This window comes from Cervus canadensis, chromosome 17, assembly GCF_019320065.1.
Source record: "Cervus canadensis isolate Bull #8, Minnesota chromosome 17, ASM1932006v1, whole genome shotgun sequence".
Classification (NCBI taxonomy): Eukaryota; Metazoa; Chordata; class Mammalia; order Artiodactyla; family Cervidae; genus Cervus; species Cervus canadensis.
In genome coordinates this window covers 12,038,977-12,063,474 of record NC_057402.1, presented here as the reverse complement: position 1 = coordinate 12,063,474, position 24,498 = coordinate 12,038,977, and the positions used below count along the sequence as shown (strand labels likewise).

At 54.7% G+C, this 24,498-nt stretch overlaps 1 protein-coding gene across 4 annotated transcripts in view; it reads right to left on the bottom strand.

The window, feature by feature from the left end:
- Positions 1–24,498, bottom strand: part of ITPK1 (inositol-tetrakisphosphate 1-kinase) — a 155,343-nt gene that overhangs the window by 22,002 nt on the left and 108,843 nt on the right. For all 4 annotated transcript variants that reach the window (XM_043489524.1, XM_043489525.1, XM_043489523.1 and 1 more), the window contains 2 exons: positions 20,208–20,325; positions 195–293 (listed from right to left, as the gene is read on the bottom strand). In XM_043489524.1, coding sequence (XP_043345459.1) covers positions 195–293; positions 20,208–20,214 — 106 coding nt within the window. In that variant the 5' untranslated portion in view covers positions 20,215–20,325. The remainder of the gene's footprint in view (positions 1–194; positions 294–20,207; positions 20,326–24,498) is intronic.

Genomic DNA, 24,498 nt, shown 5'->3' with positions numbered 1-24,498 from the left:
CCCTGGGGTGGGGAGGGGGGTCATGGGGAGCTGGGGGAGACAGGCTGACTTCACCAGGGCCAGCATCTGCCCTCAGGGGCGCCAGATGGTCACCATCAGGCCAGGCCCTTACCACCCAGGGACCCAGGGACCGGGGCTGTGCCCTCCCCGGATGGCTGAGGCCTCCCTCCACCCCCAGGGGTTCGGGTGCTCACTGAACGGGAAGGCCAGGCCGTTCTCCTCCAGGAGTCGCATGGTGTCGTCCCCGCACAGGCTCGTGAGCTCCATGAAGGGCGGAGAGCAGATCCTGTCGTCTGGGGATGGAGGAGGAGCCCGCGTCAGCACTGCCTGCTCCACGGGGCCCCTCAGCACCCCTGCCCGCCTCATCCAGCAGCCCACACCCTGAAGTCACCCGTGGGCGTGCAGACACACACGCTCACACGTGCCCCGGGAACGAGGGCACAGTCATTAACTATTGTCAATAGCATTCCCGTAAGGACCGGCCTGATAACGGCAAAGCCTGAAGATCAAAGAAAAGTGAAAACGAGACCCAGGCAGGCTCTGACTCAATCCCACCTCCTCAGCCCGCACTTGGGCTTATGACGTGCACACACACAGCACTTGACATCGGGATGCTGTTTTGTGACTCGAATTTGCACTCAATCAACTATGAACACTTTCCATGGGCAGTGACGACGCCCCTCCATACAAGGTACTGGTTTAGTGATTGATCATCGGAGGATGACGCCAGCCCTTCAGCTCTTAGCCTGAGGCCCACACTGCTGAAGGCTTTGCATACATCACATCTGAAGTCTGCAAATAATCCTATGGGGACAGGGTGGGGGGCGTGGAGGAGTCGCTGAGGAGGGGTAGGGATTAAAGAGGGGCTCACTGTCACACAGGGACCCCTCTACTGGAGCCTCTCATGCCTAACAGAGGGGCTTCTGCCACCGCCGTCACGTGGATGGGCCACAGTCAGGCACACACTCCCGACCTCCTCTGGCTGCCAGACTCCAGCCCTGCCCAGCCCCCACCCAGCCCCCCTGCCTCGGCTTTGCTAAGTCCTCAGTCTCAGGGGGCTGCCGGCCTTCTCTGTACACCCAAAAAGTGGGTTCCTGGCATGTTCGGTTTTCTGAAAAGCTCTGGAAGCTGGGTGTGCTGTTTGTCAGGATGATCCTGGAGATCAAGTGAAGGCAGAAAAAATCATTCATGGGGAAACCAAATGCATTCTGAATCTCTCTGCGGATTGCTGAATTGCACCACTAGCTTGTTATTACTACTTTGTCTACCTCCATCTCCAGTCAGGGCACCGGCTTCTCAGGAGGTAAGACCTCCCTGTATTTCTGGGCACAGGGGCCGGGAAAGGCTGAGCGTTAGTGGGATGGGGATGACTCCCCTCCACACACACCCACAAACTTGGAAACCAAACCAAAAGCAAACAATAAAGCAGCTTGTCTCCAACAGCTTCTAGCTACTTGGCTGGCTAGGAGGTCAGTACATTAAAACATTAAAACCAAGGTAAGATCCAGCTTCACATATCTCATAAAAAGCAAGTGCCAAGAATTACACAGGGTATATTAAAAGTGCTTTCATTTCCCTCCTCACCCCCCACCAGCAAAGTCCAAAGTCCAAACAGGCTCAGAGTGATGGCAGATGCTGGGGTGGGCAGAGTTTCTCGGGGACCCAGGGAGGGAGGAGCCCTGGTGGGCGGCGAGGCAGGCCCTCTGCTTGGAGCATTCATATTCCTCACAGACAGAGGCTGCAACAGAGGCAGTCCTTGCCCAAGGTCACTGGACAGTCACATCCAGGGGAGGACAAGGAGCCGGGCTCACATGGCAGGTCAGGAAGAGAGAAACCAGGGAAATCAGAGCACCAAGGGAGGGAGCGAGCGGGTGGGGTGTCCTGGCTCTCAGCTGTAAGCCGTTATCTAAATGGGGCCCCATTTCTGCACCCCCTGCCCAGAGTCAGAGCTGGGGTGGAAACACTGGTGAGGGGCTGGCAGGCCATGGAGGGAGGCGGTGGTCTGTGCAAAGACTTCCTGCTGTAGCCCCTCCAGCCAGGCCCTAACGGGGTGTGAGACTCCAGGCCAAACAAACTAAAGGGTGTGGCAGCGGGCGGGCGTGCCGCAGCACCCACCTGGTCTGGCAGGGGACCCATCCTGGCCCCAGCCCTCCCACGGGAAGACTCAGAGATCCCTGGAGGCAAACAGACGGGCTCCTGTTAAGAGCTTCCAGATTTTTTTGGAGCAGGTGAATAATCTGCCTGGCTTTTATCATTTGTTGTTCAGTCACTAAGTCATGTATGACTCTTTGCAACCCCATGGACTGCAGCACACCAGGCTTCCCTGTCCTTCACCATTTCCCAGAGTTTGCTCAAATTCATGTCCATTGAGTCAGGGATGCCATGTAACAATCTCATCCTTTCTCGCTCCCTTCTCCTCTTGCTCTCAATCTTTCCCAGCATCAGGATCTTTTCCAATGAATCAGCTCTTCACATCAGGTGGCCAAAGTATTGGAGCTTCAGCTTCAGCATCAGTCCTTTCAATGAACAGTCGGGGTTGACTTCCTTTAGGATGGACTGGTTGGATCTCCTTGCTGTCTAAGGGACTCTCAAGTCTTCTCCAGCACCACAGTTCAAAAGCATCAATTCTTCAGTGCTCAGCCTCCTTTATGGTCCAACTCTCACATCCATACATGACTACTGGAAAAACCATAGCTTTGACTATATGAACCTTTGTTGGCAAAGTGATGTCTCTGCTTTTTAGTACACTGTCTAGACTTTTACTATAGATTCGCTTTCAATGCCCTCCCCACCCCAGGCCATCAAAGCTTTCCACCTAATGTCATGGCTAATGACCAACAGTCAAGAAACCCCACTTGTTTACATGGCAGACACTGTTCCATGTAGTCTGCAAAACAATCATTTACCCTCACGAGAGCCCCATAAGGAGGTGCTGTCACCCCCATTTTACAGATACGGGGAATGAGGCACAGAGAGGGGAAGTTCCCTGTCCAAGGTCACACGGTTGAGTAAGAGGTGCAGTTGGGGGGCTTATCCCCAGGCAGCTGGATCCCAAGTTCAGGCTACTGACCATAGCCTCCCTAGCAGAAAAGTGCCTGCTCCTATTAACAGAATAAAAGGACTAAACTCACACAATCCTAGCAATAGATGTAGCGAAAGCATTTCAGCTAAAACAATAAAACGTTTGGAAGAACACACAGGTGTAGGTCTTTATGACCTTGGATTAGACATGGTTTCTTAGACACCAGAAGCACAAGCAATCGAAATAAAAATGGACATATTTGACATTGTCAAAATTTAAAACCTCTGTTCTTCAAAGGATACTATCAAGAAAAGACAACCCAAAGAATGGGGGGGAATATTTGCAAATCATATATCTGGTAAGAGTCTAGTATCCAAAATACATGAAGAACTATTAACAACCAAACAATAAACAAGACCAGTAACCCAAGTTAAAAACGGGCAAAGGGCCCAAAATGGACAGTTCTCAAAACAAGACACACAAATGGCCAGTAAACACAGGGAGGAGTGCTCAACATCATGAAGCATCAGAGAAACGAAGATTAAAACCACACGTGTGAGGCTGGCTACAACCAAATCAGACAGACAATAACGAGTGTCCTGACACTTGCTGGTGGGCACGTGAAATGGTCCAGCTCCTCTGAGAAACGCTCTGGCAGTTCTTCACACAGTTAAACACAGTCCCAGTGTGACCCAGCGGTCCACACCTAGGTGTTTCCAAGGGGACGGAAACACACGTCCACACAAAAGCCTGTCCAGGAATATTCACAGCAGTGTTATTCATAACAGCCAGAAAGTGGCAGCAACCCAAATGTCCATCAACTGATGAGCCGGTAAACAAGAGGTGATATAGCCACACAATGGAATATTATTCAGGCATAAAAAGGAATGAAGTTCGCATGCGTGCTACAACATAGATGAATCTTGAAAACATCATGCTGAATTGAAGGAAGCCAGTTAGAAAAGCCACAGAATATATGACTTCATTTATCTGAAATGTTCAGAACAGGCAGCTCCATTGAGATGGAAAGGAGACGGGTGGTTGCCAAGTCCTGGGGGGCAGGTGGAATGGGGAGTGACTGCAGGCGGGTCCATTTCTTTTTGGGGTGATGAAAATGTTCTGGGATTAGATAGTTGTGATGGTTGCACAACTTTCTGAATATATTCAAAACTAATGAACTGTATCTACACTTTAAGAAGGTGGATTTTATGGTACGTGAATTATATCAATTCAAAAAAAAAGGGAAAAAACCCCAGCAGCAGCAGTTGAGATTCATCAAGCACAAGCACTTGACCTGTGCAGGAAACTGGGCTAAAGAAATGCAACAGGTACAGCGTCTCCTTCAGTTCTCCAGCAAACCTGCAGAGTCCCGTCCCCCACCACCGCCCCTGCCAAGTCTCAGGTGAATCAGAGAAGGACGAGGGCAGTGTTCCCCCAGAGATGTTTGGGGTCCCGGTGAAATGCAGAGACGAGATATTCCTAATGAGCGGGCCACAGTGAGCATTAGACCAGACACCCCCACCTTTCTGGAGTCTCGGGCTCTGGCGTCAGAAGTGGTACCCTGGGTGGTAGCAGGACCCAGCAGAGATGTCAAACGACCGAGTGCATCAAGAAAGAGGGGCCACGCGCAGTGTCGCATTCTTCTTCCTTTATCCTAACTTAAAGCTGGCTGACCACACCCTGAGCAGCAGGCATGACCAGCTGCCGACCCTGCACCCTCTCCAGGGTGGGCCCAGGACTGGAGACCATCCAGGTCACGCTGCCTGAAAGGCCCACAGTTCAAGCTCGGTCACCCCCCCCCAATGGGCCAGGCTTGAGGGAAGGCAGTCCTGAGCCCCACAGGGCAGAGGCTGGAAGGGACCCATGTCCCTCGCTGGGCTGCCGGCTGCTCCACGCCCGGGGCTTATCCCAACTCTAGACTCAAGGACTGTAGACCATGATGACTGTAGCTTGCCTCAATTTCTGGCAGCTTGTAGCTAAAACCATCCTGCAACGCCTGTGAGATCACAGTAAATTAGAAACTACTACTGTTCCTATTTTGGTTTTTCAACCACCAGTCACCAACGACAACAACAAAAAAAATATGTTGCATCCTAGGAGCCCGAGATCCAGCAGTGAAGGAACACGAGCCACGCTGCCTCGAGGAGCCCACGCTCCAGGTGCAGGGACCAGGCCGCAGCCAGACGGAGGAGCAAAACGGACAGCCCGACGGGGGCGGCGGGTGACCTGGGGCTCGCGAGGGGGTGCCAGTGGAGGTGGGGTGCGCCCAGGAAGTGCCTTGTGGAGCCAAGACACTGGAAGACGAGCAGGCAGGCCGGGCATCTGGGGCACGCGTACTCGTGGCAGACAGAACGGCCGCTGCAGAGGCCCTGCTTGAGGACACGGCGCCGCCCGGGCGCACACACTGACCCAGCCTTGGAGAGGAGGATGCTGACATTGGTCTAGCCTGTGGACTCAGAGGTCACCTGAGTGGGAGGCGTCTTGGTGGCACGAGACACGTCAGCCCCGTCCCACGGGAGGGACAGTGACAGCAGCAGTCCCTGCAGCTGCCCCCCGCCCCCAACCCCGGGAAAATCCCAACAGTGCCAGCTCTTCTCCCCCAAATAGTATAAAGACTCTTCCTATCAGCCAGCACTGGAGCCCAGGAGGCTGTTTCTGCTCCCCCGAAAAAGGCTACTTCTTTATCTGTCATTGTATTTCTGGATGGGAGTTGGAAAGGAAGCTTTTTTTAGTTAGGTGGTGGGTTGTGCTCTGCTAAGAGCTGAAACAGCAGCCCCTGGGAACCTGAAACACCCCCCTCTTCCCTGTCTGCTGGCCTCGTCTGAGAATGTGAAGTCAGAGGTCCTGGGAGACGGCAAGTCCCATCACGTCCAGAAAGGGGAAGAGAAGAGTTCAAGGTCACGCACAAGTCATGGGCAGGCCCAGGGTGAGAAGTCAGGTGTCCGAGTCACACGCCTGCCTTGTCCAATGTGCCAGGTGGCCACGCTCCCATGCCACGGGGGACAGATGCCACAGAACTAGCAAGAGGACCAAAGACAATGACGAACAGGTGCCCCACGTGCCAGCTGGGGGAGGCGGAGAGGGCACTTTGAAGGTGCAGCTCTGAAGCCTGACTCTGAACCTAGCTGTAACTTTTGGCAAATGACTGATCAATGCTGGGCCTCACTCTTCTCATCTCTAAAATGGGAACAAGGCCTCCCGAGAGGGTTGTTGGGAGGCCTGGCACATAATAGCAGTGGTGATTTCTCTTACTACACTAAGCGAGCCCAGCTGGGCGGCCCACAGGAGAGCACGTAGATTCTAAATCGTAGCTACCGGCCCACGTCCAGTTTCTGGGGATGACAGAGCTGGGTCTCCCCCTCCGTGGCTTCCTGGCTGCGTCCAGCAAGGTGCCGGCACCAGGCTGTGAAGGAGGCCTTGGCGGGGCTCCGGCAGGGCAGGCAGGGCCTGGTGACAGCCGTGACAAGACCCTGCCTCAGTTCATTTCTTCCAGACGACACTCGAGAGAAACAAAACCTGGGGGCAGCGACGGTCCCCAAGGACACACAAAGGCTGGAATCCTCTGAAGTTTCCGTGCAGGGTGGCACCCCAGAGAACGACACTCGTGAGTGAGGGCTGTGCTGAGGCGAGAGGAGCTGAAGACAGGCCAGCGAAAGAGCCCGCGGGGCCTGGAGCTGGCTGTGTGGTCCTGGGCAGCAGGGAGGACCCACCTGGCACGTGTTGGGAGAGAAGTCACTATATTCTCCCTCTCTAGAACGGTCCCATGAGGGCAGGGACCGGTGTGTTTTTTCAGTCCTGTGGGCCCAGCGCCTAGAACACTGCCGGCACACAGTAGGTACTCAACAGGGGCTTGTTGAGTGAACGGACTGACCTTTGACGGCGCCCTGTGCACAAGGCCGGCTCCTCGAGCATCTCGGCCACATCTGGTCGGATGCAGAGTGCGTGGTTGGCGTGCCTGGGCGCCGCTGACCCACATTCCGGGCCAGCCTGCCTGCCTGCCATTGGGCCCTCTGGTCACTGCCGGGTCCTCAGGCTCCGCTCCCCCCGAGGCTCGCCCCACCCCACCCCGCCGCTAGTTGTTCCATCTGAAAACACAACAGCCCTCACAGGCCCTCAGTCTGGCCACTGGCTTTTCTGGAGGACTTTCCCCTGCAGAGGCACCTTGTTTATCTGCTTTGCTATAACCGTGACTGGACTTTCCTTTTTAATTGTTTTCCACTGGACGCTGCTGCCACCAGTATTTTCCCATGATTCTGCATTTCCTGGTCACCCAACTGCTGACATTTCCCCTCAGGTCAGACATTTATGTTTGTGCCAATTTTCCTCCACCGTAGACAGGGCTGAACATCTCTCATGCATGATAAGGCTTGGGGCTTGAAATAAATCATTTTCTGCAGTCACGTGCCCAGGAGCTGGGGGCCCGGGGCCCCCTGGAATCAGCATTTCTATGGTTCTTGCCACAGAGTCATGTTGTTCCCCAGAGCGACCACAGGAGTTTCCTGGGGAACCAGCAATGAGGGGTCTTGACCATGCTTTTCCAGCCCTAGGGAGCACCGTTTTCAGAAACTTGGGCAGAACTTTCATGAGGGAGGGTGACATAGTGAGTGGTCCCACCCCCTACACAGGTCACTCTGGGGCCTGCAGATCCCATGGCAGAGGGAGCGAGGCACAGAGACCCAGGCTAGCTGGGGGAGCCCCAGGGCAAGGCCCGTGCATGACCCAGGGAGCAAAAGCCTGGGACGGGGGGCCTAGAGACCTGCATGCAAGTTCCAGCAGCTCTCCCCTGAGCCTGGGCAAGACCCAACCGTTCGAGTTATGGGTTCCTGATCAGTAGTAGACTGGCGGTCATGATTAATGACTCCTGTCTACTTCCTGGAGTTGCAAGGAAGAGGAGAAAGCACTGTGGAATCTGTACCCACTAAAGACACCAGCTCCTGCACTTTCATGGTGGTCCAGTGATTAAGAATCCACCTGCCAATGCCGGGGACACAGGTTCGATCCCTGGTCCAGGAAGAAGATTCCAATGCTGAGTGGCAACTAACTAAGCCTAACACAGTGATTTCACAGGCCCTGGAGCCTCTGCACACACCGGACCCTCAGCCCTGCAAGCACCTTTGAGCCCCTTCTCGGCATGAGATGCTCTGGCTTGTCCTCCAAGCCTTGGGTCAGGCCACCTCCCTCCTCTAAGCATCACCTTCCCCACACCTGGTAGGAGCCGTCCCGCTGCCCCCCAGTGCATTCACAGGCCCCTGTGTGCCTGGGGTTTGAATCTTGGCTCCAACCCGTATCAGCCGCGTGACCCCAGCCAAGTAACTCTACTTCTGCCTCAGCTTCCTCACTGAAAAGAGGACAAGGGCAATAGTATCTACCGGTGACTCAGTGGTAAAGAATATGCTTTCAATGCAGAAGATGTGGGTTTGATCCCTGGGTTGGGAACAAACCCTGGAGAAGAAAATGGCAACCCACTCCAGTATTCTCGCCTAGGAAATCTCATGGACAGAGGAGCCTGGTGGGCTACAGTTCATGGGGTTGCAAGAGTCGGACATGACTTAGTAACTAAATAACAACAGATATTTAAATGATGAAATAGTTCCTTAACACAGTTTCCTCTGGGAGGAGCAGTCCCATCCCAAGGGTCTGGGTAGCTGTATCGGCTTCAGCTGTATCACCCAACACAACACATCCCAGGATCAAAGCTGGATGATCCCCTGGGACAGACAGAACAAAATCGGTAGCCCAGTGCCGGGGTTTCTTCCTGGCTGCTGGAGTTTGTTAACCAAGGAGCCCCCTTCTTGACACCCTCCCCCCTGAACCATCTTCTCCCCACTGCGGCTGCTCTAACCACACACCGCTGGATTCCTGGTGTTCTGCCCACCTCACCTCCAGAGCCCACCAAGCCGGCACCGTGCACAGCGGCGGGATCCTGGATTGTCTTCTTAAAGTTCCCACCTACATACTGAGCAGCCCTCAGCTCGATAATCATCCAAGTCAGATGTGAGTGAAGGTTCGAAGCCTTTTCGGGTCCCGGCAACCTGTTCCCGTTACAGGCTGCATGCTTAGTCACTGCAGCTTGGCTGACTCTTTGTGACCCCAGGGACTGTAGCCCCCCAGGCTCCTCTGTCCATGGGATTTTCCAGGCAAGAATACTGGAGTGGGTTGCCATTCCCTCCCCCAGGGGATCTTCCTGACCCAGGGATCAAACTCGCATTTCCTGTGTTGCAGGCAGATTCTTTCCCACTGAGCCACCTGGGAAGCCCGTGGGCTGCACACCGCGTCCCCGTAAATCCACATGCTGAAGGCCTGACTCTCAGGATCTCAGGACGTGCCTCTGGATTCGCAGACAGGACCTTCCAAGAAGTGATTAAATGAAAATGAGGTCATGCGGGTGACTAACGTCCTTGACAAGAGGAGACAGGACACAGATGGAAGACTATGAGAAGACGGAGGAGGGCACCTACAAGTCAAGGAGAGAGGCCGCAGAGGAAACCAGCCCTGCCAGCACCCTGACCTTGGACTCCAGCCTCCAGAACTGTGAGAAAATTAACTTCTGTAATTTAATTGCCCAGTCCGTGGTGCTCCGTTGAAGAAGCCCCGGCAATTACACTTCCCGCCTCCTCTCAGAAGGCACAAAGAAGTTCACTCCCAGCCAAACCACAGCACCAAGCAGAGTGGTCTCCCCGTCATCCCCCGGCACACCCCTGGGACTCTCCTCCCCCCGCCCCCACCAGTTGGCAACAACCTACCCTGCCAGCATCGCCCAACCCCTTGAGGACAAGCTGTCTCATCACGATGACGCCTCCCAGCAGACACCCCCCAGCATCTTCCACCCACAGTCCTGCCTGTTCCACCATCATCTCTCTCCTGCGCGGCTACCTTGTTCGGTCGCTCATCTCTGGTACCCTACTAAATGCCCACATGTTTGGGTTCTGACTCTGCAGCCAGATGGTACATTCCTTGGGGTCGGGACCTGGCCTGACCTCCCGCCCAGTGCTGTGCAGAGGAGGCAACCCTCAAAAAGAACTCTCTGACAAGTGCACGTGTCAGATGAACTGAAGATGGAATAAAAGTGAGCTGAGCCTGGAAACGAAAGGAGAAGGGGAGCGCGGAGGAGCACAACTGACCAGCACAGGGAAAGAAAGGCGGCGGTGGCCTGCAACTCCTCAACCGGCCGCCATGTGGCGCTGTCGGTCTGGCACAGCCCTGGTGACCGTGGCCGCGGGACCTGCGGGCTGGGCCTGGCCTGCCAACCTGCAGACCCCAGTGTCGATGACTCATCCAGTGCCAGATCATCCAAAGTCACCCTCCCCCCGCCGTTATGCTGCTAGAGGGCAGGAGCCCCGTGTTCTTGAATCCTGATGGGGAAAGACACTCTCTGTACATTCTGGGAGAACCAAGTTTCAGCCTGACAGCAGCTCTGAAAACAACTGGATGGCTTTTTGGCCTGTGGCGATGGCAGCCTCAGTAATTCAGGACAGTCAGGTGGGAGGTGGGAAAGCACCACAGGCCTGGGCCAGGAGGAGGCAGTCAGGAAGGGCAGGACTGACAGGCCCACATACGAGAGGAGACAGAAGTGAGAACTGGCCTCTGTGATGTGGAGCCAGGCCTGGGCATCAAGACGGCACTGCCTTCCTGACCTCGATTCTCCTGTTCCCGCTGTCCACTTATGTCTCGTCCACCGGCCCGGCCAGGAAGGGCTTTAGTGTCCAGTCACTGCACCCCGCATGCCTCCCCCAGGCAGTGCTCCATCCTCACCTCCTTGCTCTCTTCAGGAGGCATGCTTCCTGGGATGACCCCCATGACCCCCCCCTCACCCCCCAATAAACCAATCTCCGCTGATTCCCTCCAGGGACACTCAGGAACTATTCCCTGCTCTGACCCAGCACGTCCCCTAGCACCTGCTTCCAGTTCACTCTGCATTCCCTTTACCAAAGGTGACTCAGCTCTGCCTGCAGCCCCAGGGGCCCTGGAGGCGCAGGGGCCTGGATCTGTGTGGGGATTTGTGTCAGGCTTCAAAAGGCTGGAAATACCTGGACGATGGTGACATCATCACGCCTCTTCAGACCCATCCATAGCCCCAGGTGAGATGAGACTGAAATAACATGTTTTAAGACAGTAAAGTTCCAGCCGCGTGCCCTGGGGATGCGGGGACTGGGGAGCCTGACTCACGGGAACCATGTGGAAATCTGCCAGGGCTTTGGGCTGGATCCCAGGAGAGGCCCACCCTCGTCCATAGAGCCCCTCGCAGGTCATGGGTATACGCAGTGGTGAGCAGGGTGCCTGGGTCCCGATCATGGGTCTACTCTCTCTCCCTGGGCTGGCCACCTCTTTGTGCCTCTGTTTCCACAGCTCCAAGAATTGGGCGGGGGGGGGGGTGGGGGGGTGAAAAACATTGGTAACTACTCCCTAGGCTGCTGGTGAAGACGTGAGGACCCCTGAGTCACCGTGAGTGGTCGTGCAGGGAGACGCGCCATGTAAGGCTTGACTGCCGTGAGTTGGCATTGGTCTGCTCCTCCTTGGGCAGAGGTCCAGCCTGGGCGTCCCTTCTGAACCCATGATGGGGTCAAGGGCCCCTCTGGAGCAAGGGCTGTCTCAGGTGCCACTTGCGGTACCCACTCTGGTAAAAGGGAGGAGAGGGGCCCTGTCCACTGCTCAGGCCCCGAGGGGCTCAGACAGAGCTGGAGGGTGAGCGAGGCTCACGGCCAGCCTTGCAAGGGAGCTGGGTCCCGAGGCAGCCGGGGCGGGCCTTCCCCAGGCACAACTGGGCACGGCTCACTGTCCAGTTCACCTGGCGTGTCTGCGGGGAAGCAGGGCCTGACACCTCGGAGGGTCACGTGAGGACAGTGCATGTGAGGAAGGGCCCGGGCTCCGTCCACTCGGGCCCCTGGCCACACAGATCAGGCAGTGACCCGGGGGCCTCAGGGCCCGGAACCAGCTCCGACGGTGCCCCTCCCCAGAGCCCTCTAAGGGGAGGCAGAGAGAGGCGGCATGTCCCAGGTGTAGACAGGCTCACGCTGTCTCCGTGCCCCTTACAAAGGGCAGGGGGCGAGGGGATGAGAGGGGGCCCGGGAGGACTGCTGTGCGGGGGCCCCGCCTGGGGCTGCCTGAGGCACCAGGAGGGCTGGACACACGCCGAGGCCGCTTGAAGGTGGGGGGGGACCGTGAGACGGAATAGGGGGGGCCTGTACTCTCTCAGAGAGCGCCCCCTGCTGACAGCCCACAGGGACACTGCACCTCAGTCCTACAGCCGCAAGGAACTGGGTGCTCGCCGCCAACAAGCGCAAGCCCGGGCGCGGGTTCTTCCTCAGGGCGTTCGGATGAGAACTCAGCCCTGCTGACACCTTGATTCCCATCTGTGACTTCCTGAGACCAGAGACCAACCATGCCAGGTAGAATTCTCACCTACCAAACTGTGAGATAACAAGAGGCAGGCCTGGGGGTGGGGGGGAAGGCGGGGGCGAAGCTGCTAAAAGTCACTCAGCTTGTAGTGACCCATCATGCAGCAATAGGAAACTCATAGACTTGGTTACTGAGAGTCTTCAAAGAGGGACCTTCACTGTGCTATTTGGAGACACCAGGTAGCAGGGTGGGGGCATTTCAGTAATGCCTACTGTCCCTACCCTGCTTCCTGGAGGCTTCTGAAGGGCCTCCCTTAGGCCCAGCTGCAGCTTCCACCTCCCTGCTAGCAGCCTGATCCTTGGCTCGCCAGCTACAGGCTTGCTGTGGGGAACCAGATTGAAATTATTGGAGGGGGTGGCTTCTGGGCACAGACAGAGGGGAACAAAGGCCACAGGTCTGACAGGCCCCGTCTGACACGGTCCTGGTCAGCTGGACAAGCAGTCTCCCTCCCGTCTGACTCAGCTAATGACCTGTTTCATCTTGAGGGGACACAGTGCTACTTGCGCCGGGCATGCTCGAGGCCAGGATCGAGTAAGCCAGACACGGGCTGGCGGAGACAGGGACATTCCTGAGTCCTGTTCCAGCTTATGGAAACGGCTGCTGGAAACGCGGATTAACTCTGTGGCAGCTGTTTGCGCTGATTTATGGCCCCTTCCGGACCCAAAGGCTTGCTGCCCCACTCAGCTCTGACTCCCAAAACGCAGCAGCCTTTTTCATTTTCAAAACGTTTTTAAAAATATTTGAAGTGCTCTCTCTGGCCGTACACATTCTAAAAGCTGAACAGAAAATGTTAGCTTGGCCCAGTGCAAAGATGAAGCTGCCAGCAACAAAACAGTCCATATTTTAAAACAATGACACATGGGACTTCCCCGGTGGTCCACTAGTTAAGGCTTCACCTTCCAATACAGGAGGTGCAGGTTCGATCCTTGGCTGGGGAGTTAAGATCTCACATACCTCCTAGCCAAAAACCCAAAACATAACACAGAAGCGATATTGTAACAAATTCAATAAAGACTTTATATATGGTCCACATAAAAAAAAAATCTTAAAGAAAAAATGAGACAACATCCTTAATCCCAAAAGTGGCTCTAACCAATCAATAAGAAAAAGACCACCAACCCAAGAGAAAATGGGCAACTAACATGAAAAGATTCATACACAGAAGAAACGCAAAGGGCCAACAGACACATGAAGAAATGTGCGATCTTGTCAATAACAGAAGAAATGTAAATGAAAGTCAGACAGCTATCATTTCTCCAGCAGCCGTGTACAATGGGGCGAAAAATTTGTTCAGGCTTTTTGAAGAACAATCCAGCAATATCCACAAGGTGAGAGATGTTTACAGTAGTCTTTGGGAAATTCCACTTCTAGGGATTAATTTTACAGAACTCTGCAGAGACCTGTGTTGACTATAGCTCAGTCAGTTAGAAAAAAAAGTCCAAATCAAACTGGAATGACTCAATGAGGTCAATATAATTGAATAAACTATAATTTTTTTTCCCCATTCACGTGCTGAAATATGATGTTGCCATCAAAAAGGGCAGACCAGACCTACTCCTCTTCATCTTTGTGGGCTGACATGGAAAGAAGCCAAAACATATATTCAGTGGAAAAAGGAAGTTATATGAGAACATAAGTATTAGGATGCCCTTTCTTTCTTTCTTTTTTAAGCACACACATATTTGCACATGTATGAGAAGGGCCTAGAAGGATGGATTCCATACTTAAGACGGGCAGCCTCTGGGAAGAAAGGAGTGGGCTCAACAGGTGTGAGAATCACCAAGAATCAGGGCCCTGCCTGCTGACAGAGGGTATTCAGGACCAGTTACCGTGCAGGCCTGGGGGAGAGCAGCCTTCCAGTCCAGCAATTCCTGGGGTGTGCTGGGTGGAGCAGGCCTCTTCTCAGAAGCACGATAAAAACAAGGAGGGGGACCCATAACCCATGAGGTGGAAAGGGCTAAACACTGGAGGTGTGGCTCCCCCAGAAAGAGCCCTGGACTGAGCTGGAGACCAGACCCCGGTCCTGCGGGGTGGGCAGGCCGACACCTGGGGGGCAGGGCAGGTGGCTGTCTCAGGGGTCAGCTCCTCACAAGCCCACTTGCAAGGTGTGTGTGAAGCATCTTCCTGTTGGGTTCATCCAAAACTTCAGCCTCCTGCACAAAAGCAGGGCTGGAAGCGGATCCTAAGTCAGGAGCGACGGTCCGTGGGGGCTACACCACTCTCCTCTCTGTCCTCCAAGACTCCAGGCCCTTCTACTAACCACCAGTTCTGCCGCGTGCTTCCCACCCGAGCCCCAGGCGCCCCGTGGGACCCAGGAGAGGAGCTGAGGGCACCTGGGCGCCCAGCTCTGGGCTGCGGCCCCTGCAGAGGGCAGGGCCAGGCCTTCCCCACGCTTCCCCGCTGCCACCCCCCAGCTTGAAGGGAAGGCAACCTCTGCATCACAGATGAGCGAACGACTCAGAGAGGCCCAGTGACTGCCCAGGCCACACGGGCAGGGCTGAGATTTGAGCCCAGGCTTGTCAGGGCCAAACCCTGTTCTTTTCCACTACCATGTGTCACTAACCTCAAAAAAGGACAGCACTTTCGTTTCCTCAATAAACTGTAGGAGGCAGAGACTCCGTGATGGAAGCCGGGCCCCTGTCTGGACAATGCCATCGCCTGGACACCAGGGGGCGCCCAGGAGCAGAGCCAGAGCCCCCAGCGCGTCCACCGTGTCCTCAGTCCGAGCGCAGGTGAGGAGAGGCCGTCCACGCAGGGGCCAGGAGCTGGATTCAGGAAGCACTGGCCAAGAGGATACCCGGAGGGATTGGTTCAGATTCCAGCTCTGCACACAGTAGCTCTGTGGCCTGAACCAATTAGACTCAAGGGACATCAGTAACCTCACCGCTCCGGGGGGTAACCATAGTGCCTTTCTCACGGGGGTCACCGTGAGGATTAAATTAGCTAATATAGTGCCTGGCATGCAGCCAGTGAAGCCAGGGTCAGCTTCTTGAGCGCTGACAAAACGGCCCCGGAGACCTGCAAACCGCACAACACAGGGGCTGCAGGCAGACCCGGGCCTGGGCCTCGAATCCAAGGCCTCTCTCGCTGTCTCCTCTCCAACCAACAGCCCTTGCAGCTCCCCAAGGGTGGACAGCTGGCCCCCACCCCTGAGTGAGAGCCCCCTGGCTTGACCACACACACCCACCCGAGGCAGCTGCTCTGCGGGGATCATTTCTCCCAGGCTCTTCGGCAAGTTATTTTCTCTTTGCTTGGGGTCTGGATTATTCCAATTTAACCCGGCCTCCAAACGGCCTCCAAGATGAGTCCTGATTAAATTCCCACAAAACCCACGGGCAGAGATGCTCGATCTGCAGAGGGCACCCCTCTTCCCCGGGGAGGCCCAGCATCCGATGGCCATCTGTTACCACCCAGAGTAAGCGTGTGCGGGAGCTGCCGGGGGAGCTGCCTCGCGCCCACAGCCGTCTCGGAAAGGCCTCTGCGCCTTCCACTCGGTGGTCTGAGACCCTTCACCAGCTGCTGCCCCCAGGGCCAAGGACACACACCCACATCATCTGGTAACAGCCCAGCTTTCTCAGCCATCACTCCAGCCAGTTTAAGAGCTGGCTAGAGCCTCGCCTGGGATTGCGTGGCCTGGGGCAGCAGGGCCAGGCCTTGGGCTCTGGACTTCCGCCTCAAAACCCCAGCCCCGGGCAGCAAAGCAGGTGCCCGTGAGACGAGGCCTGCAGATGCGTGTCTAGCAATCTTGGCTGGTGACGCAGCCTCCCCACCTCCCCTCAGGCCTGCAGCAGGCAATGTTCAACCTCCGGGAAGCTCCTGTCCTCGGCTTGAACTGGATCCAAGTTCAGGGCCATCTGTGCCTCTGGTAAAGGGTGTGGGTGCAGCCCCACCCAGAAGGCATCATCCATGTGGGAAACCTGTGGCCCAAGAACCCTGGGGTGGGTCCCTCTGTACGCCTACTGACCTCATGCTCTATGTTAGCTGGGCACACGGTTGCCCAGAATAAAGACCATAGTCCCCAATTCCCTTGCACCTCAGAAGGTAACTCAGTTTTGGCCACTGAACAGAGAATCCCTGTAGCTTCCAGAACTTTTCCTTAAAAGATAGCCTGGGCTGTTTCCCTTTGCTTCCTCTTTCTTAGGCCCTCTCTATCCTAACATCTAGATTGTGGGTGTGGCAGGTGGAGTTTCAGCACCACCCTGGACCAGGAGGGGCCACACCAGAAGAACAAGGAGCTGGGGAAACTTGGGTTTTTATGTGAGAGAGAAATGAAGCCCCTCTCATTTAATACACCCTCCCCCAGGTCTCTGCTGTGGCAGCAACTATCTATGGGTTTGGGACAGACAGGTCTGAGACAAGAAGGAGCCAGTCTCCCACGGCCAGCTCTGAATTAGAAACGATGAACTCTAGGAGCACGGAACTGAGATGGTGCCAACCACGCCGAGGTCCTCAGACAGGTGAGGCTGGGAGCTCCCCGCAGCTGATGCTCTGCAGGGAGATGGATGGCCCGCCTCAGTCCAAGGGCTCTGCCTGCTCTCCCCGGGGGCCCTCCCACATGTCACAGCCCACCGGGCCACCCCCACTGCAGAGCAGGGGGCCTTGGTCCCTCCCTGCAGCGCCTCCTCCATACCGCCCTGGCTTCTGTGCAGCCATCCGGGCTCTCTGAGGACAGGGACAGCCACCTTGGCACAGGGGTGGCGACAACTCCCAGGAGCCTCTGCCAAGCCCCTTCTCCCAACACAAAAGCGGTGTTGCTTGGACGGCTGTAATTGAGGAACTTAGAGGGTAATTACGGCCCTTTACTGCAGGGCCTCCAGGAATAGCGGGAGCGGGGTGGGGGCGGCCAGGGATGCGCTCCCCAGAGAAGGTGCTCTGCGACTCACAGATGCAGCCTCACCTCGGAGGACGGGACGTGGGAGCCAGCAGTGAACTGCCCTGGGTGAGCAGGAAAAGGCTCCAGGAAGCCCCAGCCTCTGCCTGCCCTCCTGGAAGAACACTAGCCCGGCTCGGCGTACACGATAAGGAAAACCCCGGGCGCAGCAGTCACGGCCCACCCACACAATTCCTGCTGGCCCAGGACCAAGCCGGTCTGGAGACTTGGGTCAACAAGTTCTTGCTGGGCCCTCTAGCGGGACACCCCCGCGCTGACCTCTCTTGCATTTGAGCTGAGTGGGGTCTGTCCTGTGTCCCCACTGGGGGCCAATCACCTGCCCCTCACACCTGTGCACTTTCCACAACAGGATAGAGGTGATGGCCATCAAGATCCATCCCTAGGCCATGTCTGCACTGCCTATCTAAAATGAATTCTCGTCTCACTCACCAGCTCACACACTTTCAAAGGCTGCTCACGAATGGGGTCCCCCAACCGTCCGAGGTGTTCCAAGTCTCCCCACCCCTGACCGGTGGTCCACAAGTTGACGCAAGTACCCAGTTCAGCTCCCTCCCCACTTTGCTCAGACCCCTGCCCTGTCTGGGAGGCCCAAGCTGTCACCCCCTCAATACTCGCCCTCCCGAGAGTTAGTCCTGCTTCCTGTGTGCCCTTTAAGGGGTGAGCCTTTTGGGGGTGAGCATGTGAGTCTTGCCCCCAAACTCACGTGCTCACACACTAGACCCGGGCTCACCTTTGACCCCCAGCTCTGTTTGTCTGCTCATAAAAACGGAGACAGACTCTTAACAGCCAATCCGGACACCTCAGCCCTTTCCAGTGTAACAGGAGCAGGAAGAGTAGACCCCGTTGCTGGGTGACCCCATGGGCCAAGGCCCAAACTAAGAGCACTTCAGACATTATCCCAGGTACCCCGACTCCGGGCCCTGTGAATAAACCACTTTTTATCCATCTTACAGAAAACAGGCAAGGTCAGGTCAAGTGACTTGGCCAAGACCACAAGGCAGCAAGATTTGGAACCAAACTTAGTCTGTCTCCTCCTCAAAGTCTGAGCCTTTTGCTCTACAAAAGCCCTCTCGGCGGTACCCTCCCTAATCCCATCAGAAAGCATCACTCCTCTAATGGATTTGTTGCCTCTGCTGACCTGCAACTCTGCCCATTTACTGGGCCTTCTCATCTTTTACGGTCATCTCCTGTCCCTTCACAAATAGTTGGTATCCAACGCACACTCTTCCTAGGAAGAGGCAGATTTCCATTCTAGAAGCATCGTTCGGCCAAAACATCATCACAGATCTTCCTTCTGCTCTAGGAGTACTGGTTGGACCCAGGAAGGAACGCAAAGAGACCAGAAGTTGAGATGGTCACCGATCACTCCAGACCCAAGGATGGAAGGATGCTAGCTAGCATGCTGAAGAAGCCTGCCTGCTTCGGGGCCTTTCAGGAAGTCACGTCCATGCTCTTTGTTGCTGTTGTTCAGTCACCCAGCTGTGTCCGACTCTTCACAACCCCATGGACTGCAGCAACGCCAGGTCACCCTGTCCCTCACCATCTCCCAGAGTTTGCCCAAGCTCATGCCCATGCTCTGTGCTTCCTGGTAAAGGCCAGCCACCCACAGCAAAGGGCCTTAAGACCTCCTCCAGGATGGCCAGGTCCAGCACCCAGCTCTTGTGCAGAGCAGGTTCCTTAGAGAACCAAACGGGCATCGATTCCCCTGGCCAGGGTCCACAACTGCACCCGTGCCAGGGGCTTGCTAGATCCAGGGCCCTCTGACTACAGACACGGAAGTCAAACTTAGGTGTTAGGAGCCAGGGAGCCTGAGGGGGAGAGACCTGGCTAGATTCTGGCAGTTTCCAGGCTGTGTGATGCTGGTACATCAGTGAACCTCTCAGGACCTCCTCTGCCACCCAGGGAGGATGACCTGGCCCACCCTGATGAGCACCAGCAGGGAGAAGGTAAGAGGAAGGCTAAGCCCAGTGCTGGGCACTCAGCAAGTACCCAATAAACGCTGCTCCTATCTCCCATGCTGGTGCTGTGAGCCAAGGCACCCAGCATCACCTGAACAACACACGCCTGGGGCCAAGTCACCACCCTGGTCAGGGTTCAAGGCAGCCCCCTGAGGCCACACACACACGACCTGGATAGCAGGAACAGGGGTGCCTCTCCCGCCTCAGAGATGAATCCTCACCCATCCCCAGGGCCCAGGAAAAGCACTTTAAAAAAAAAAAATTTTTTTTTAAAGAACTCTATGCAGGGACTGTGTGGACCAGGCGGAGAATTAAGAGCTTACTGAGCATGAATCTTTCTGAAACGCCCTTCTCGTATAAACAGACACCTTGGGAAGGCAGTCTGACTTCTCTGGCGCTGCCCTGCCCGGGGATGCAGGGAGCATGAGTCCTCTAGGGCAGAAGCCGGCAGCTGGCAGGAGACACTCCCGCAGCTAAGACGGAGGTTCCGGCCTGCGAGAACAACACGTACCCCCGCGAGGTCCAGCCACCACATGACATATCTCCACACATTTGATTAAAGGCCTCTAATTTCTCTGTTTGTCTCTTTTGCCCGGTTACATAACTCCCCTCGCCTGCCTGCCGCTGAGCTGTTCACACACTTCTGCTCTCTAACCACTGTGTTATCTGGATATTTCATCACATGCATGGGTTTAAGACAACAAAACAAAACCGTCTTGAAGTGGCGGGAGCTACTCTCACAAAAAGCACCCTGGGGCTTTCACTGTCTAACTCTGCCGGTCACGGAGGGAGAAGAAAAGGCCCTCCCCAGAAAGTACAGCTGCTTTCCTGTGTCAAAGTGCTTAAAACGACCAGACCCCATCTCCCACCCAAGCAAGGACCACCTTAGGTTCACGAGGTGGGCCAACTGCCATTGGGGCCAAGCCACTCAAGTCCGTACCTTTCATGTAGGCCTCGATCTTCCGGATGAGCTCGTAGGACTTGGACCGGTCAAGCAGGGTCCTGATGGCAGGAAGAGGGTCCAGGACAATGGTCTCCGGGTGGGCATCGATGTATTCCTGGAAGGAAAACACACTCCTGGTTAGAGAAGGGAGACCGATGCTGAAACGGGGGGTGACAAGCAAGATTTCATCCCGTGTGTGCCCTCCCTGCATCCATCCCTGCGTTCTCTGTCCCCTCACCAGCCCTGACTTCTGGCTGAGGCATCACCTGGTCTCAGGACACAGGCTCCATCCTTAGCTCCACTGGGATCACATGACTTTGATTAGCCCAATCAGCGCCTTCCACTTCCTGGGGCAGCTGTCTCAGGAGAGGACATGTGACCAGAGTTCGTCCAATCAGAGGCAGGCTCAGCACTCTTGCAGGGAATGCTGGGACACTCTCCCTCCTGGAGGACAAGAGGAAGCTGGGAGACTGGGCAGCTGCGAGCAGTCATCCTAAGATCTGAAGGAGACAGGCCTGATGGAGCCTAGCTCAAAATAGAGCCCAAACTGAGAAACCAGAGCTGAGAAAAGGAGAACCACTGGGTTCTCATCAGCTGTTCAACTCCTGGATGGAGCCCCACCGGAAACCAGACCTGCTCCCGGGGTGGGTTACATTCAATGAGAGTGGTCAGGACCCTGCCCTCATAAGGCTTCTGAGGCAAGGCTGGGGAGAGTGGGACGCCAGGATTCTGTAGGTCTGTGAGAAGTTGATGAGACATGTGACATGGGCCAGCCACCTGACCCTCGGGTGCCCACTCCAACAAGTGCTTGTTAATACCCACTAGCTTCACAGTAGGCCATGGACAGGCGAGCAGAACTGTGATAAGATGAGCCTTTACAGCCTTTATTAGTCTTTACAGTCTTCTTGGGGAAATAACATTAAAGCACATGAGGAACAAGAAACCATTATCTGTTAACAAGAATTCAACAAAAGACACAGGAAGATGTTTTCAGGAAAAAAAAAAAACACAGGGATCGTGGCCCTGCCATGGCGCTCCTCAGTGACTCGAGGATCCCTAAGCCAGTGGGCGAGAGCGGTCTGTCAGGCAGGCAAAGTAGAGAAGACCATCCCTCTGGCCCTAACACTCTATGATGCTAAGGACAAAAGTGGGGGATGCTGGCGTGACAGGAAATGGGCTCAGAGAGGAGGCTGGGTATAAGGAAGGCCATTCACCAGCTGTTGTTGTTACTGTGGGTTGAACTGTGCACACCCAGCCCGAAATCTGTTCAAGTCCTAACCCCCGGTCCCTGTAAACGTGACCATGTTTGGACAGAATGTCTTCAGAGATCGAATCAAGTTAGTGAAAGTGAAAAAGTCACTCAGTCGTGTCCGACTCTGCGACCCCACGGACTATACAGTCCATGGAATTTTCCAGGCCAGAATACTGCAGTGGGCAGCCTTTCCCTTCTCCAGGGGATCTTCCCAACCCAGGGATCGAACCCAGGTCTCCTGCACTGTAGGCGACTTCTTTACCAGCTGAGCCACAAGGGAATCAAGTTAACGTGAGGTCATACTGGATTCAGATGGACCCTCATCCATCGACTGGTATCTTCAAGATGAGGAAAATGGGGACACAGAGACACACAGGGAGAGGGCCGTGTGACGATGGAGACCGTGAGTGAGGTCAGCTGCAAGGCAAGGATGGTCACAGCCACCACGACCCTCCCCCTCAGGACCTTCGGGAGGAACCAACTCCATAGACACCTGACTTCAGACTTCCAGCCTCCTTAACTGAGAGAATGACCTTCTGTTGTTTTAGGCCACTCTGGTACTTTGTTGTGGGAGCCCCAGGGAATAAACACACCAGCTTAATTCACCCTCCCCTCCAACTCCACAAGCTCCGTCTGTGAGGTCAGCAGAGGCCAGGGGGAAAAGCCATAATGCTTCTTTTCTAGCAAACCTTATCAGCAAAAAGAGTGCACCATTTGGATTATTCTTTTTTTTATCCCAGTGAACCTGTTTTGGTTCCTAGGAATCATTTTTTAAGAGCTCTCAACACAAAAGCCAGAGATTCATATCTCCCTCTCTGAAATCTGCTCCCGCCTGGCGTTCCATACCAGAGTATCTGGTGATGGGCTCATTGGTGTCTTTGATTTTTTTTTTTTTTAATGTCTCTGCTCCCGAGGGGTGGCCAGTACACACATCTGAGGAGGCCGTCTTCCTGTCCTCACACCTGTGAGGTCCACGGGACCTACACGCTCTCGCCCCGAGAATGTCCTCTCCAGCACACGTCTGCAGACCCAAGTACAGAAGAGAAGCTGCCTTCATGCCTTCTCCTCCTGAGAGCCTGGCCCGCTGCCCGGCTCATACAGACGGGCCAGTGGCTGGTAAGGCAAAGCCTGCATCTGGACCCAGAGGGGACGTGGGGATGAGCTCAGAGGAGTCCTTCAGGAAGGTCTATTCAGGGCTGTCCTCAGGCCAAGGAGCCGTTCTCTCTGCTACGGCCGCAGCCTCACCTGTGTGCCTGTACCTCTCTGCTGCCGGATCCCCAGAGACAACTCTCCCTGTCGGTACGGTTCCTTCCCCAGAGTGTGTTTCTCAGAACTAGGCCTACACTGACATCAGGGCCTGTCACTCATGAGACACCAAGACTGACATATATGATAGCAATCAGACCAATGTCCTCATGATAAAGGTCATCCACTCAAGTAAAGCAACTACATATACTCCAATACAAATTAATTATAAAAATAAACAAAAATGAAATGCTAAAATATTTTTTTTAAATACAGTTTGAAAAAAAATAAAAATAAAAATACAGTTTGAAGGGTGAATCTAAAAGAATAACGTAGGTAAACTTTGAGAGATTACTTGGAATTAGATTATGATGAACTTTATGATCAGGGCTTCCCAGGTGGCGCTAGTGGTAAAGAACCTGCCTGCCAACGCAAGGAGACATGAGAGACGCTGGTTCAATCCCTGGGTGGGGAAGATCCCCTAGAGGAGGGCATGGCAACCCACTCCAGTATTCCTGTCTGGAGAATCCCATGGACAGAGGAGCCTGGATGGCAACGGTCCCTAGGGTCACAAAGAGTCAGAGATGACTGAAGCGACTTAACAGGCACACACATGAATTTTATGATTCAGTTAAAGCAGATTAAACTCTACACTAAGGATTAAAGAAAAAGAAAAGGTTATCCACTCAAGAAACTTCACATCACCCACAGTGCATCATGTATAGGGTGCAAACAACAATGGACAAATGACAGCCTTTGAGGGTTTCCCCTACTCAATCTGGCTGATGTATTCACGTTCTGAGTTATGAACTAAAAGTTCGTGATGCCCTCACCACCACTGCCCACCCCCTCACCCCTGAACCCGCAGGGAGCAGCCTGGCACAGAGGGAAGAGCGAGGGACCGAGAAACCCTGGCCCCTGGTTGCAGCCATCTTCCACTGTCACCCTGGATGAGCCACTTGGCATCTCTCGTCTGGATTTCCTTATCTGTGAATTACGAGTCTAAGCTGGAGAAGCCTAGGAACGGTGTTTATGCAGCATGCTTCAAGGCCATACATGAGGCTGTTCTGGAACAAAACGGGCAGCCACGTGGTAGAGACACTACAGGTAACGGCAGGGACACACACGCTCCCTGCCTTCCTTCAAAGGGGAGGCAGCATCGGAGACGTTGCTTCCGCCAGGCTGGCCCACTTCTCCCCCAACCAAACGGTCCAGCAAACCATGACCTCCTCTCCCCTCAAATGTCCCCACTGCAGTACTGAGAAGACTATCTGCAGAGTTGCCAGATAACACAAAGCTTGTTCTGGTCCCACTTTTGTTCATTTAGGGCAGTGGCCTCTATAGAGAGAACTCGGGCTCATTAAGACGTGAACCGAAGCCAAAGATGCTAGAAGAAACCAAAGTGGGAAAGATCTGACAAGCAGGCGCCAACAAGCTTTGGACCTGGGATGAAAGCATCAGGATTACCAGAAGAATTATTCCTGAACACGATCTCTTTCAGGACAAAGAAGGAGTTTTTTCCAATCACCCCACTATCCACAAGCGGATTTTCTTCCAAGCCTTTCAGTTTATCTATTGTATCGCGGGCCTCATGCATTTTTCACAAGTCTCTTAGAATTACCAAACACACTGCTGGAAGGGTGAGCGCCCAGTATCATTTTATCACCACTTGGAGGAATAAAGGCCCAAACCATCTCCATGGCAAATGGTAAACACATTTCTGTTAGAAAGCCTGTCTTGAACACCTAGAAAGGGATTCTGGAAGTTAACTAGGAGGAGCCTGGCTTTGAG